The following is a 15,558-nucleotide window of genomic DNA, read 5'->3' on the forward strand; positions in this document are numbered from 1 at the left end:
TCTCAACTAAAATCTTTCAGTTTTTATCTTTAAATTTTCTGGTATCACCCTATCTTTTATATCTGAATCTGACACTGTGAACCATCTGGCATTAGCTGCCACTATAGGCATCCTGCATGTCACACTTTCTAATAACCCAACATCACATGCAGTCTATAGTCAGCTTAATACAGCTATCAATACTGCAACCAACCAAAAGTCAGCATATCTGTCTTCAAGAGAGAAGAGCAAGAACTGACATGAAACAAGAACATGATTTGAAAGAAGAGATTCAACACCTGAGAAACAAGATAAGCAAGAACTTGAATTATCTAGCAGAACTTCAAATAGCAACACTTACATAATATAGTACTTAACTAAAGAAGTTAAAATCAAAGAACAGCAAGTCTTCTGCTCAAAAAGCCTCAGAACTCAAGAAATTTAAAGAATATAGTAAAAAGATAATCAACAATCAGCTAACAAGTGACTTTCTCAATACTAATCATACTGAAATAGAGAACTCATCTTCACTAGAAAGACTGTAACTAACACTCAGAAAGTCACTCTAGCATTCATCTGGCTTACAGACAATGCCATAAAAAGATGAGCTACTAAAAAAGATCTAGTAGACCATAACCCAAACAATCATTATATACCTGATATATAGCAAGATTTTGAAGACTGGATCACCACCCAATACTTGAAACTCAATATCAAGAATACTTAATAAAAATATTTAATGAGTGTTAAACAGAAAGAGAATGTCCAATCATATATTATCAAGCTTAATCAAGTATATATTGAACTTGAGTACTCACTACCAGAGCCTGTCTATATTTAGTTACTGTTAAAAGAACTGAAAAATAATATTCTAACAGAGTGAAAGAGAGAACATAATAAGCTAATAATAAAAGATAGAATTGTAAAAGTTCTTAAAGATATTAAAGAATTACTAAAAATATTAAGAAGTAGAACTGCTTGAAGAAATCTTGATACATCTGACTCTGATGCAATAAATCTTAGTGCATTAGCCTCTATTCTTAATAAGAAGAAGATAGAGAAAATTAATACTCTCTGTCAAACTCTAAATTCTTCAAGAAAGAACTCTTGAGCCTGGCAATTCTGGTGCCACTACAATAATGCATGTTATAATTATAGCGCAAAAGACTACAGATCAGCTAAATGCCTGAATAAAACTGACAAAAAAAGAAGAGAAGAAAGAAGAAGAAAGCCAATGCCAACTCCAGATCAGAAAAAAAGTAAAGTTAGTAAATACAGAGATACTCACTGATACTCTATATAAGATCTCTACTTCCAACAAGATCTCTGATCTTCTCAATTTACTGAACCTAGCAGAGGTTCTCAAAACTGAATTATCTACTATCTCATTTAACACCAAACATCTTAATACTGCAGGATCAGGACAAATGCTCTATTACACAAAGATTATTGTGCCCAGAACTAATAGAAATATCAAGATAAAGATCTTGTTGAATTCTGGAGCATCAACTAAGTTTGTTAACAAAGCCCTAGCAGAAAAGATAGAAGTTAAGTTAATTCTCTCTTAGAAAGCTGTCAAACTACCAAATGGGAAATATATGTAGTTGAACCACAGAACTTATCTCTATCTTGAACTTGATATCTTCAATTATCATATTGCTACTAGAGTTCTCAATAATTTTGATTATAAACTGATCTTGAGAAGATCATAGCTAGAAACTTAGAATTCAAACATAAGTTGGAAGTTGACACACATGAATATCACTAATAGGCAAAAACAATACACACAATATTGTCTTGTGATATGCAATGGCATATTAATACTGATGATCTTGAGCTGAACCTAATAACAGATTATTAGTTAGCTTATACTTTGCAAAAGAAGTTAACAGAATGTTATCTTTATATTTTAAAGATAAAAGATAAGAGAAAAGAAAAGAAGAAAAAGAAGAATACTTCTGTTGAAAATTTAAAGTTGAGAAAGTTGCTTGATAAGTATAAGAATGTTTTCTGAAAGAACTTATTATCAAGACTTTTACCAGACTAATTATTTAAGCTTAACATTGATACTGGGAACATACTACTGATAAACATCTACACATACTCACTATTACAGGCACTTCTTGAGGAACAGAAGTGCCAGATTAATAAAATATTAGAACAAGTAACAAAAGATTCTGTCATAATTCAACCAGATAGAAGCAAGTCTTACATAATCAAGACTGACACTTCAGAATGAGTAATTAGTTGTGCTCTTTATCAGTTAGAGAAGAATAGATTTCTTCATCCTGTAGCATTTAATAGCAAGAAGCTTTTGAGAGCTGAGCTCAACTACCTAGTTTACAAGAAGAAGCAGTTAGTGATTAAACATACTCTGAAGATATTCAATTAGTATATTAATAACAGAATACAGATAACTATAATCACTGATTATGAAAGTCTGCAGTATCTTTAGATAACTCACAAATCATTAAAAAAATTCACTTATTAAGTTACTGACTTCCAGAAATATAATCTTTTAATTCAGTATCATTCTAGCAAGAAGGCTGTTGTTTCTGACATTATTAGCAGACATCCCAATTTTCTCAAAATCAGCTCAGTTAATATTGCTCAAACTGAGATTCTTTCTGCTCTCTATAATAGCAGAGAGAAATAGTAGTATAATGCTATAGTGATTTATCTTTAATTAAAGAAACTGCTCAACAATCCATCACTTTATTAAACAGTTTTAAAGCCACATGTTCTGATATAAGAAATTGAATTCATTTAATAAGCATGAAAATGCACTTATCTGTATGTTTGACAAGAATGTGAAAGCATTATATATCAAGAAACTCTTTTACAATAACTTGATCAGATATATGCACAACAAATTCAGTTATTTAGAATGCTCTAGATTGTTGGGAGTCATCCAATCTTACAGATATTAATCTGATATGAAGAGAGATATCCAGAATACAGTTAAACAATACTCAAAATTGCTAAGTTACCAAAGAATTGAAGAAGAATTTAGAGAGGGGAGAGACTTAATACATGATTGACATTCATATAAAGCCTTTTGAGAGATGGGGTATTAATCTTATAGAACAGTTATTCACAATATCTAACAAAAACTAGTGAATTATAACTGCTGTTGACTATACAATTAGTTAGCTATTAGTAAAGTCTCTAAAGAAGACAACAGATGAAGAAGTTATAAAGTTCACCTATAACAAGATATATGTTAATTATAGTGCATCTCAAGAGTTATTGTTTAATAATAACACCAATCTTCTGTTTGGAGCTATTTACTACTATACTATACAGCTTCAAGCAAAGCACCACACAATAACACTTTACTATTCACAAATAAATAGAAAGATCAAGAACCTGAACAGCACTCTTGATAGAATGTTGACAAAATATCTTCTCAGAAAGTTCACATGTTTTTAAAATGAATATCTCTTGCAAGCACTGTTTGCCACACACATTCATCTTCATGCCATAAATAAACAGAGCCTCTTTTATCTTCTATATGGTGTTCATCCACATATTTCTTCCAATAACAATGCTTCTATCTCTAATGATGCATCTTTAGAGAATGCAGAAAAGAGGATTCACAATATCATGCATGTCAGATTGATAATAAATAAACTTTTCCTCAACCAGACTATTAAATTGAAGTGTATAAGAGATAATATGATCCAGAAAATAAATTTTGAGGTAGAAACTTGGGTCCTCATACAAAATAAAGATTCTGAGAAGTTCCAATCTAGGTGGTTTGATCCATATATGGTGATCAAAATACACCTGCTAGAAACATATACTTTAGAGAAACCTGATAGCAGGGTTTTAAAGAATCTTATCAACAGTACAAGATTAGTGAAAAGTTATATAAAGAATTCTGAAATATTATAGTCTTTGTCTGTAATTAGTTACAGTCTAAAGAAGAAAGGTTTCTCAGTTAAAAGATCTGTAGAGATAAGACACATTATGAACATATATAAAGACAATGTTACTTCTTATCAAAAGCTGTCTATAATTATCAAGTACAAATAAAAAAAGCTTGAGAGTGAATCAGATGATAAGTCAGAGTCTGAGAGAAAGAAGAGAGTGGTTATGTATAGTATTACTAGAAATAAGAGTCAATAGAAAGATGATAATACATCTGGTAGTAACCAGCTTTCTTGCAGAAAGAGTAGTAGACATAAAGCTTGTTCTCACAAGAATGAGAATAATAAGTCAGAACATTTATCAGAATTAGAACAGAAGAAATCTGATAGTGAGCAGAGAAACATCTCTGATAGTGTAGAATCTGACAAGAAAGAAAGTGAATGCTGGTCTACTGACTTATTTAATGAACTCTTCATTGTTATGATTTAATCAAGACTTATAATTGCTATAAAGATTACTAGTTGAATGTTTGAGCCATGATAAATGACAGAAAAAATACAAGATACTGGTAATCTTTAAGAAAAATTTCTATTGATTTTTATTGACTAATTATAAATAAATATATTGAAATAGAACTCTGAAGAGCACAAAGCAAAGAAATAGCTCTGAAGAGCACAAAAAATAAAGAGAATAATTTTAAAAGAGAATAAGAAAGAAAATAGCATGATCTATCATCTATAATTAAATATTAAATCTTCAAACTCTTTCTCTGAAATGTTACTAAGCTTCTTAAGTTAATTTTTAATCTTTTGTAGAATGATTTGGACAGCAGTACAGGCATTATGCAACACCTCAATATTGTCTTTAATGTTATACAAGAAAAAAACAAACCTCTGAAGATAGAGATATAGCTTTAGAGAAACTTATTTAGAGACAGAAGAAGATTTTGACTTTTTTTATTAAAACTGAGAGCAGTGACAAGTTTAGTCTTTTGATCAGAAAGAATACACAAAGAAGTACCAAGAACTTTCTAAAGAGAAGAAAACTAATATCTGATAAGTTCAGAATATAGAAAGCAAGCATGAAAGAAGTTAGATCAGATACAGAACATACAGATACTCTTTCTTATCATAAGATCAGATGTATTTTTAACAATAATACATTGTAAAAAGAAATTATTATCTTTTATACAGGCAGTGCAAGAATAATGCTTGGTATAGTCTTAAGTATAAATTATTACTGTGTTCATTTGACATCCCTTTTCAATAGACTTTATATTTAAGAATCTATTGTTGACAGGACTGCTTTGCCATTCTATCAGATAGCAGATGCTCAAGCTACTGATAGTGATAGCAGCCTGGGTCAATTTCAAAACAAAGAAGTAATACAAGAGTAAGATCTGACAGATAAGTATCTTATAGACAAGAACTTCTGAGCTGGGTACAGAATATATTATATCTATAATCAGTCAACAATAAGAAACTATTAACAATAAATAAATAAGAAGTTCTCATAATCTGGTAAGGTAGCATGAAAGGTTGTACTTGGAATTATCAGAGTAATATAGTTATTTATAAAGTAACTGAATATTTTAATAGTGAACTTCTTCTTGAGATTAAGTAGATGAGGGTTCTATTTCTTTAATTATAATTCCACACTATAAGAATATGTTGCAACTGATAGATCTGCCCCCTCTAGAAAATGTAAAAACTCAGCCTTAGAGAGAGCTGCAGTCATAGTCTGAGCTACACTTTCAGTGTTCTTCTCTAACTCTTTAACATAAAAGAGATTTAAGATTAGTTTTAGAAGATCTGAAAAGACTTCTGATTATTTCTAAGATACTTTAGCAGAAGAAGTAGAATCTTCTGCCATACTATTCTTGACAGTCTTAATAAGATTAATTCTACTGGCAGAATGTTTAACAGAAGTCTTGACAAAGAATTTAATAGAACTTTTAGCAAGAGATTTGCTATTATCTTGAATCTTTTATTTTCTCTTGAGTTCTGGCACAGACAATCCTATAATACCCATGTTAGATAACAACAACAAAGAAGAGCCAGATAGAAACTCACTATAGAACTTTAATTAATGATGTTTGAACTTATACTTGTATCTTATTGTTGAGAAACTTTTTGCTTTTGTAGAAGCTAGTGTTGCACACAAAAAAGTAAACAGCTGGTCTGCTGTAGTATCTTTTGTTATAAATTTTGATAATTTCTGTTTATTTTTATTAGTGGAAGTACAGAAGAAAGAAGAAACACTATAAGCAGTTTATACAGTTATGATTGAAACTTCTATAACTAAGAATAAATATAGAATTGCAACAATATACATGATAATAACAACAAATAAAGTGAAAAGAGAAAATGCAATAAGAGAAGAGAAAGAAGAAAAAAAGAAAGAGAAAGAGAGAAAATATTATTAATATTTCACACACATTATCAGATGGAAAAATTTTCTTACTAAGCAACAGCAACACCTACAATAACACTTATTAATAAGTTTTATCAGCAAATATGTGCATGTATCAACCTTCTATAAACTTCTTTTTATTGGAACCTTTCTAACACATCTATCACTACCAAGCTATATTTAATAGGCCTTGGAGAACCAAGTCTAATTAGGTGGAGGAGGATGTGGTTTTCTTACATCTATATTGTATTATATAGTACATTTCTTCTCTTAATTACACTTTATCAGAGCTTACAAACCTTAATAGATTCTAATATCTTTCAACATCAGCTTACAGTTATATATATGTAGATAGCTCAGTTCTCTTTAATTCAGAGGACTCAGGCAATCCAATTTTCAGATCACAAAATCAACTAGATTTTCAGATCAAGATGCATTTTATTTTGCTTTGATTCTCTCTGTTTTTAGAGAAGATAATATATTTGAAATCATTGAACAAACTCTGAATAATTAACTTGAATATCTTTTTTGTTTTTTAATTTTTTTTCTTTTTCTTTTTCTTTTAGTTGATGTTTATTTAATATATTTATTGTTTGATTTTAATTGATTTCAATATAAAAGCCTTTCTCAATCAAGATCAACATTATTATTATAAGATGGAAAGCTAAAAGATACTCTTTCTCTGATTGCATATTCTTTTAGTATTTTTAATAGTCTATAAGCATAGTTTCTATATAGTCTATTAAGTCTTACTTTAGTAAAAGAAATAGCAGCTTTAATTTCTATAGCATATACTAAAGAGATTTTAAATGCTTCTAGAATCTTTCTTAAAGCAGAGTTTTGAAGTTTCTCATACTTATTAAGTAGATTTATTTAATTCTTCTACCAAATCTGGACATTATAATTAGCTACTAAAGTAATACAAGCTATATAGAGTTGTCTCATAGCTTGAAAGATATAATCTTTTTCAGTATTTAAGGGTCTAATTATTTAATTAATAACTTTTTCAGCAGCTGATATCTTGATTTCAATATGGTTCTTGAAAGTAAGAGTATTATTAAGCTAAATACTTAACCATCTAACTAGCTTTTTTAGTTTAAAGACTTAATCATATAGTTTAACTGAGTTATCTTCACTAAATAACTTTATAAAGTGAATTAACTTAGTTCTTTCCATATCAAACTGAATCACATAAGAATCTTGTCTATTAGATATTACTTGTAAAGCTTTATCTAATTTAAAGCAGTTTTTTTTTATTGAGAAAGAGAAGATAATAAGTCCAGTATTATCTATATAATTAGAGATTCTGATATTTTTACAATCTAAATTTTTATCATTCTTAAAGAGAAATATAGTAGATATAGAGAATAGTATTGAGAATAAAGATGAATCTTGAGAGAGTTTAATATTTATAAATATCTTTTCTTGTTGTTTCTCACTATTAAAAACTAGTTGGACTTTTCTAGTTTGCATAAAATAAACATTTCATATAGTTAGTAATTTAGATAGTTGCAAATCAGAGAAGACTTTTAAAAGTCTATTTAATAAAATATAGTTAAATGCTTTTTTATATCAATAAAAAGAGCTGAGACTACTAATTTATTGTCTTTTGCTAGTTGAATATTATGTACCAAGCTCATTACAGTATCTATAGCAGAGCATTGCTTCTTACCTTCAAACTAATTAAAGTATTGTAGTTTATTTTGGAAAACTTAATAAGAAAGTCTAGAAGTAATAACTCTCACTATAACTTTTCCCAAGCAGTTAAGAAGAGAGATAATTCTGTAAGATTTTAGTATTGAAGCTTTTTTGTTTGGTTTCTTTAGAATAACTTCAGTAGCTTCTCTCCAGATTTCAGGATGGTATCTCTTTTCATATAGTATAGAGTATAGCTTGAATAACCTATCTTTAAGTTTTATTTTTAAAACTAAATTAAGCTTAAAATAATTAGTTTTATTCCTGAAATATACTAAAATAGTCACTAGGTAGTGGCTTTCTCAAATATATTAACTTTATTTTCTTTTAATTTGTATTACATTGTTACAAGAATTTTTATTTTTTCTTGAAATTGATATTATATACTATTTGTAATATATAATGACTTATAAAATTTCTCTGAGTAGTTATTATAATCAAATTATAATAAATTATTAATTAATTAATTAAGCTATTACAAGTGATTATAGCTTGAATAAATCTACTCACTCTTACTCTGTACTATTGCAGCTATTATATCTATTCTATTACATAACTTGACTTGATTCCATCTGCTTTATAATTAGTCTTTTACCTTGTCTAATCACTTTCTCTGTATTGGTTTATTTCTTCCAAGTCTGTAATACTTTAACTATAGGATTATTTATAACTTATAAGTTTTTAAATTATTATATAAGTGTAGTTGTTTTATTTACTTTATGTTTTAAAGCTGTAGATCTATAATTTAAAAGTTTTTGAGATGCTAAATTACTTATTGCTTAATTGCAGCTTTGTTAACCATTTTATTGCACTTGGAAGATTGAGGATTGGATTTTGAAATTGCAGTTGTTGGGGTGGTAAAAGTTGTTGGGTGGTCGGAAACATTAGCGGGCTCAAAGACTTTTGGTCCACACCTCCATACTCTGAAGTCAATTCCCTATTGTTTTTACTCCTTGAACAGAGCTATGCTGAGTGATCTCATTTACTTTAGGATACCCAGTCCTTATCTCGATCCAAAATCAACCTTGTCCATAATTTCGAAGCCGTTATTGCTCAACACAGTTGAAACTAATATATTCAATAATGGGGGCGGAAGCTGAACTTGATGGTTATGAAGATGGGGATTGCCATGCCCCTGGAGCACCCACTCCACTTTCTGCTCTTGAGGTATACACCTTTCATATAGGTATTAGAAGGCCAATTTCTGAGTTCATGTGTCAGGGAGTGAATGGTCTTACTGCACGAGATATCAAATTGTTGATCGATGGAGGGTATCATACAGTCGAGGCCGTGGCATACACGTATACTATCTTCATTCCCCTTCGCTTTGCAAAACTTACTGATAATAGTACAGACCAAAGAGAATGCTGGAGCAAATCAAAGGAATATCAGAGCAGAAGGCTGCTAAAATATTAGCAGAAGGTTTTTCTATTCTTGAACACGCTGACAATTCAATGCCACTGACGTGTCCTTTGTTTAGCAACAAAGATTGTTCCCATGGGATTTACGACAGCAACAGAAATGCATGCTCGAAGAGCTGATTTGATATGCATCACTACAGGTTCTAGACAACTTGACACGTTACTTGCCGGGGGGGTAGAAACTGGCTCGATAACAGAAATCTTTGGTGAATTTCGGACAGGAAAGAGCCAAATTTGTCATACATTGGCTGTTACATGCCAACTGCCCTTTGACATGGGTGGAGGGGAAGGCAAATGCTTGTACATCGACACCGAAGGAACCTTTCGCCCAGTTCGCCTTTTGGCGGTAGCACAGCGCTACGGCCTGGCTGGAGAAGAGGTGCTCGATAATGTTGCCTATGCTCGAGCATATAATTCTGATCATCAACTTCAACTACTCAACCAGGCTTCTCAGATGATGTGTGAGACCAGGTTCTCGCTCCTAGTTGTGGATTCAGCGACATCGCTGTACAGAACAGATTTCAGTGGGAGAGGAGAACTTTCATCGCGGCAGACTCATCTCGCTCGGTTTATGCGAACATTGCAGCGCCTGGCTGATGAATTCGGAGTTGCTGTCGTTATCACCAATCAGGTCGTTGCCCAAGTTGAAGGCGGTCCGAGTGCGATGTTTAATCCTGACCCGAAAAAGCCCATTGGAGGAAATATAATAGCACATGCAAGCACAACCCGTTTAAGCCTTAAAAAAGGAAGAGGAGAAACTAGGATTTGTAAGATTTATGATAGCCCATGTTTGCCAGAAAGTGATTGTTTATTTGCAATCAATGAGGATGGAATCGGGGATCCAAGTCCTAAAGATCTTGAAAAAGATGAATAACAGATCAAAAAATGGAGTTTCTTCACAAGTCATTAGATTTTGCATGTGAAGTACCCCATACACTTTTCTGTTTCATTTGTTTCTCATCACCTAATAAAACCATGCTTTCATATGAACTCTCCAGTAGTTCTTGAAAATTAATTGAAAACCAACTGTGATTTGAAAGTTGACAATGATTTGTAATCTTGAATTAGATCTAATGTAATCCACAAAACTACCTCAATATTGTTGGAACCTAATTTTAATAGAGATTCTTGAGATGTATGACTTTGAGATTCTCTACTGCTCTGGAAAGCATAACCCAGCTGATGCATTATCATAAAGACCAGATTATATCAAACTAGAAGAAGATATTGGTCTGCTGATGTATATGCTTAAATAATATTATATGGATGATGTTCCAGAGTAGAATTCATTTGAAGAAACTTTCTTTAATGAAGAAGGTATTCAAGTATATACTGCTTATGCTGTTCAAAGCAGTGGGGTAGAGATGGTGCAGAGAAGACCTGGTGGCACCAAGACAGTTGAGTTAGTCTGAAAAGCACCAGCCAGAGATGCTGGGGAGGCTTAATAAAGAAATTACAGAAGATTCTGAATTTCCTGTATGCACATGAATACAGCAACAAAAAACAAAAAGATCTATAATAAATCAACTGTAAATGTGTTGAATCTGCTGCTAGAAGTACAGAAAGATAATCTCTCTGTACAAGCAAGATTTGCTGAGGTAGAATCTCAGCAGTCAGAGTGGAAAATAGACAAATAGAGTCTTTTGATAAAGAGTGACAGAATCTATATCTCTAAAGATCTGACTCTAAGACAGGAACTACTATAAGTTCATTATAATAATTTATTTGTAGGTCACTTTAGTGTGGTGAAGATGTTTATCTTGCTCTGATGAAAATACAATTAACAATTAATAAAACAAGATGTTCAGATGTACATATGTGAATGCCAAAACTGTTAACAAGAGAAGACTCCAATGCATAAATTATATAGATTGCTTGTATCATTGCTGACATTCAGTAATCTCTGATGTTTAATATTCATGAACTTTATAACAGATCTCTCTCTGAGTGAAGAGAAGAGAAACTCATACAATGCAGTTCTGGTCATTGTGGATTAATTTATAAAGCTTACATGTTTTCTTGTATGTAGAAAGAAGATTAATACATCAGAGATGGCAAATCTTCTGTTCAGAAGAGTGTTTAAAGACTTTGAATTTCCAAATAATATTGTTTTGAACTGGAGATCTGTTTTCATAAGTGAATACTGATCAAAGCTATATTTTCACATAAAAGTTAAACAAAAACTTAGCACAGCATTCCATTCACAAACAGATAATCAAACAGAGACACTGAACAAGATCTTGAAGAGATATCTTTATATTTATTGTAGTTATAGACAAGATGATTGGGAGAAGTAGCTTGTGTATACAGAATTTGCATACAACAGATCAGAACACTCTGTAATACACATGTTTCTATTCAAAGCAATGTATGGCTTCAAACCTAGAGAACTAGATGAGATTCAGAAGTTGATTGATAATGATGATGATGCACAGATGATATCTGATAGAAGACTAAGAATGATCTCTGTATTAAGAAATAGTCTGGTAGAACATTTGATGAAAGCAAAAGAGAATCAAGCATAATTCTATAACTGAAGATGTCAAGATAAAGTATATGCACTTGATAATAAAGTGATGTTGTTATCAAGAAACCTATAAATAATACATTCTTGCAAGAAGTTAGATGACAAGTACTATAAATCTTTCTCAGTAATAGAGGCCATAGAAAATAATGCATATTGACTGAAGCTCTCTCTGAGCTATCAGATTCATAATATTTTCCATATCTTATTACTGGAATCATACTGCATGAGAATGAGTAAGGTGTCAACATGCCCTCCTGCAGTACTAGTAGATGACCATCATGAGTGGGAAGTAGATGAAATCTTGGATGACAAAGTGTGCTATTGTAAGAAATGCTACCTAGTGAAATGAAAGAGATTCCCTATTGAGAAATTGATGTGGAAACCTGAGGAAAACCTTGAAAATGCACAAGAAGTTCTTAAGAATTATCTATAAAAGAAGTAAAGTCATTCTAAGATGAATGAATCTATATACAAAAAGAAGACTAGACAGGCTAAAGATCATCACATGTAATAAAATCAAACAACTAGTGATGAGAAAGGGTACTACAAGGGCACCTAAAATGTGGCTGTAATGGAGACAAATCAGCCAAAGATGAATGTGGTTCTGGAGTTGCTGAAACTGGTGGTATGATGACAGACAGTACTGCAATGGAAGTAGGCTTAACAGATATAGAGTCACAAGAAGAATGAATTGTGTCTACAATGCTTTGGAAACCAGAGAAGACAATGTTAGCCAGACAGTTAATAAAAGATATAAGATTGATCTAGACAGAGATTAGTCTGACAACAAGAGAAAATAGTAAAGAAAATCTACAAGACTGCTTTCTGTAACATCTTAAAGAGCTTTAGCTTCATCTGTTAAACAAGTAGTGAAATGATCAAGTGAAACTTGAATGTTTCTGATTTCATTTTCTATCTGAGACAGAATGGTACAAACTGAGATTATTAAATAAAGAAGCTCAGACAGATTATCTTTAGTAGATTCTGTTTCAGACATGAGGTTCATGATTTTAGTTTCATGATGTGATGCAGAACAACAGTATTTTGTAGAAGATTCTTTAAGATGAGAAGTAGTCTGGTAGTGATAGTGTTTGACAGCTCCAGAATTAAGTCTATAAAACTCTTGTATGAGTACACTTATGCACTTTATGTTGTACAGGCAATATGAATCAGCTATATTGAAACTATAGTATTCTTCTTGAAGTCACAAGAGCTGACAAACTAGTTTAATAGTGGATTCTGGAATCTACAGCCATGTCAGAATAACAAGAGAAATGAATGAAGATGCACTTACATCACAACAGATATAGGTTTGATGTTCTAAATAATAAGAACAAGATTTCTTCTCAGCATCCCACAAACAAGACTTGCTTTTATTTAGATGGTCTGTGAATATCAAGTAAACACAGACAGAGCATGAAAGAGTATCTTTCTCATTATATGCAACAAGATCTTTTAATAATAACATTGTGATGAGTTATAAAACAAACAAGAAACAACATCTGAGCCCAAATAAAGCAGAAGAAAAAGAAGAAAGAAGAGGGTCAGAAACTCTCTATTTATACTTACACTGCAATGTACTAAAGTTACTAGTCCCATAACTTGTTAATAGACAACATGATAACAGACAACAGATAATATAGCAATCAGACAAGCAAACAAACAAAGAAACAAGTACATAATGAAATGCTGGATGTTTGTAATAAAATAATTACCATTCTATAACAAAGAATGTCTACTGCAACTGGTGGCAATATGTATGCAGGATATCTATATAGACAAGCAGTAGTAATGCAGAAGCTTGCATATCTAAGAACCTACAATACTCCACCAATAATAGAGAAGCTACAACAACATACAAAAAACCACTTTAATAGATTTATGCCTCAGAGTTCAAGGCCTCTGGGGAGGGGAATAGTGTTATAAATATAGATCTAGAATAACCAAGCATCAGATAATGTCAGATATTCAGAGATATTCATATGACCTCAACTCTGAATGTATAAGAATCATATGATTTACATGAATCATGGAAACTCTAGTGTTCAGTCTTCTAGTTAGAGAACCTCTATGTTCTATGCATGACTCCCTTCCATCAGTTGTGAGCATTGTATCAACTTAGCTCTTTCATACCTCTAATTCTGGGAAAATCTATATGATCTACAACCAGTTCTCCTAACACTTTAACAGTTAAAAATATACTTACTAGCTTTGCAAAGACTGGAATTAATTCTCTGAATTCTCAACATCAACTACACTGATTTAAAACTGCTTAAATCTCTATACTGCTAGTTAAATCTTCTATTTCTAGTAATATACATCAGCTCCAACAAGAGATCAAGAGTATATATCTCTGGCACAGTTTAAATTTGCAGAGTATTAAACAGATTATTCAAGCCAGTAAGCAGTTTGCTTTTTGTAATAAACTACTAGAACATAAGAATTAGTATCTAAGATTAACTCTAGTGATGGAGAAGCAATACTACAAGTGAGGCAAGCCTTTAGACCTACTTAATAGAGATAATTCTAGTTAAGTGCAGTTCTGATCTTTAACAAAAGTTCTTAAGACATGCAAGTCCCTGAATGAAATAGAGACTGAAAAAGCTAATAAAATTACTTAACTACAGAAGATAAAGCTTCAACAGAAGCTTCAAAAGAAGCAGACTGCTAGAGATATTAAAAAAAGATAAATTAAACAGAAAAATATCTATAAAAAAACCTGTAAGTAATAAGAGACTGAAAAAATCAAACATGCTAGATAAAGAAAGACAAAATGTGTTGCTTATAAGAAGAAGAAGACTATATAACTAGCAAAGAAGAAAAAACAAGCATGAAATAGTAAGCTCAGCAATTTCTTCCCTAGTAAGATCTTCTTTACACTGAATTTAGTGCTTAGATCTTGTATATTTTTGCTCTTTTTTCTTATTTGCAGCAAATATATTCTGATATTTATAATAGTAGCATTGATCATTCTATATTTACAAGTCTTGATAGTTTGGTCAAATTCTTTTATTAAGTCTTGAATAAGCTTTCAAGCCCCTGCTCCATAAGATTCTTGATCTTACCCACCTACCTATGCAACTGCTGGAGATTGCTACTTGGTGTTTGTAGAATCTACAATACTGAAAGTTAAGATAGTTCACCACTAAATAAGACACACCACTAAACAAGCCAAATTTCACCAAATGCTCTATGCAACAAATTTATTAAATATCTCAACAACCAGATCTTTATTATTAAATAGCTATTAAATATTAAATGAATATGTTCTTTGAAGCATAGAGTGTAGGTAGGAAAATAAATAGGTAGACAGTCTAATATTACATTGGGGGGTAGATAGAAAAGAATTTAAAGAAATATCAACAGTAAATTTCTTGACTAGAAAGTCTAATATCTTGCTATAGAGAATTGTAGAGCTTTTACTTTCTCTTTTAGAAGATTGTATAAACTCTCTGTAATAAGACTTTTTAGTAGAAAAGTTCTTCCAACAGTACTTTAAAGCTGGTGCTTGAAGCTCTAACTGCTGACATTTAGTAGCACATTCAACTGTTTATTTTTTCTTCTCTGCTAGTTGTAAAGTCTTCTTCTTCTCATAAGCAATATATTATATCTCTCTTTGTCTTGCATATTTGATTTTTTTGATCTCTTATT

At 31.3% G+C, this 15,558-nt stretch overlaps 1 protein-coding gene across 1 annotated transcript; it reads left to right on the forward strand.

Annotated features, from left to right (window-relative positions):
* Window positions 1-8,773: 8,773 nt before the first annotated feature.
* RAD51 (recombinase rad51) lies at window positions 8,774-10,339 on the forward strand. Its single transcript, XM_003069021.2, has 5 exons — window positions 8,774-8,887; window positions 8,951-9,126; window positions 9,181-9,260; window positions 9,314-9,381; window positions 9,440-10,339. The coding sequence occupies exons 2-5, from the start codon at window positions 9,043-9,045 to the stop codon at window positions 10,252-10,254; spliced, it is 1,047 nt and encodes a 348-aa protein (XP_003069067.1). The 5' UTR covers window positions 8,774-8,887; window positions 8,951-9,042; the 3' UTR covers window positions 10,255-10,339.
* The last annotated feature ends 5,219 nt before the right edge of the window (window positions 10,340-15,558 follow it).

Source organism: Coccidioides posadasii, chromosome 4 (assembly GCF_018416015.2).
Source record: "Coccidioides posadasii str. Silveira chromosome 4, complete sequence".
In the NCBI taxonomy this organism is placed as follows: Eukaryota; Fungi; Ascomycota; class Eurotiomycetes; order Onygenales; family Onygenaceae; genus Coccidioides; species Coccidioides posadasii.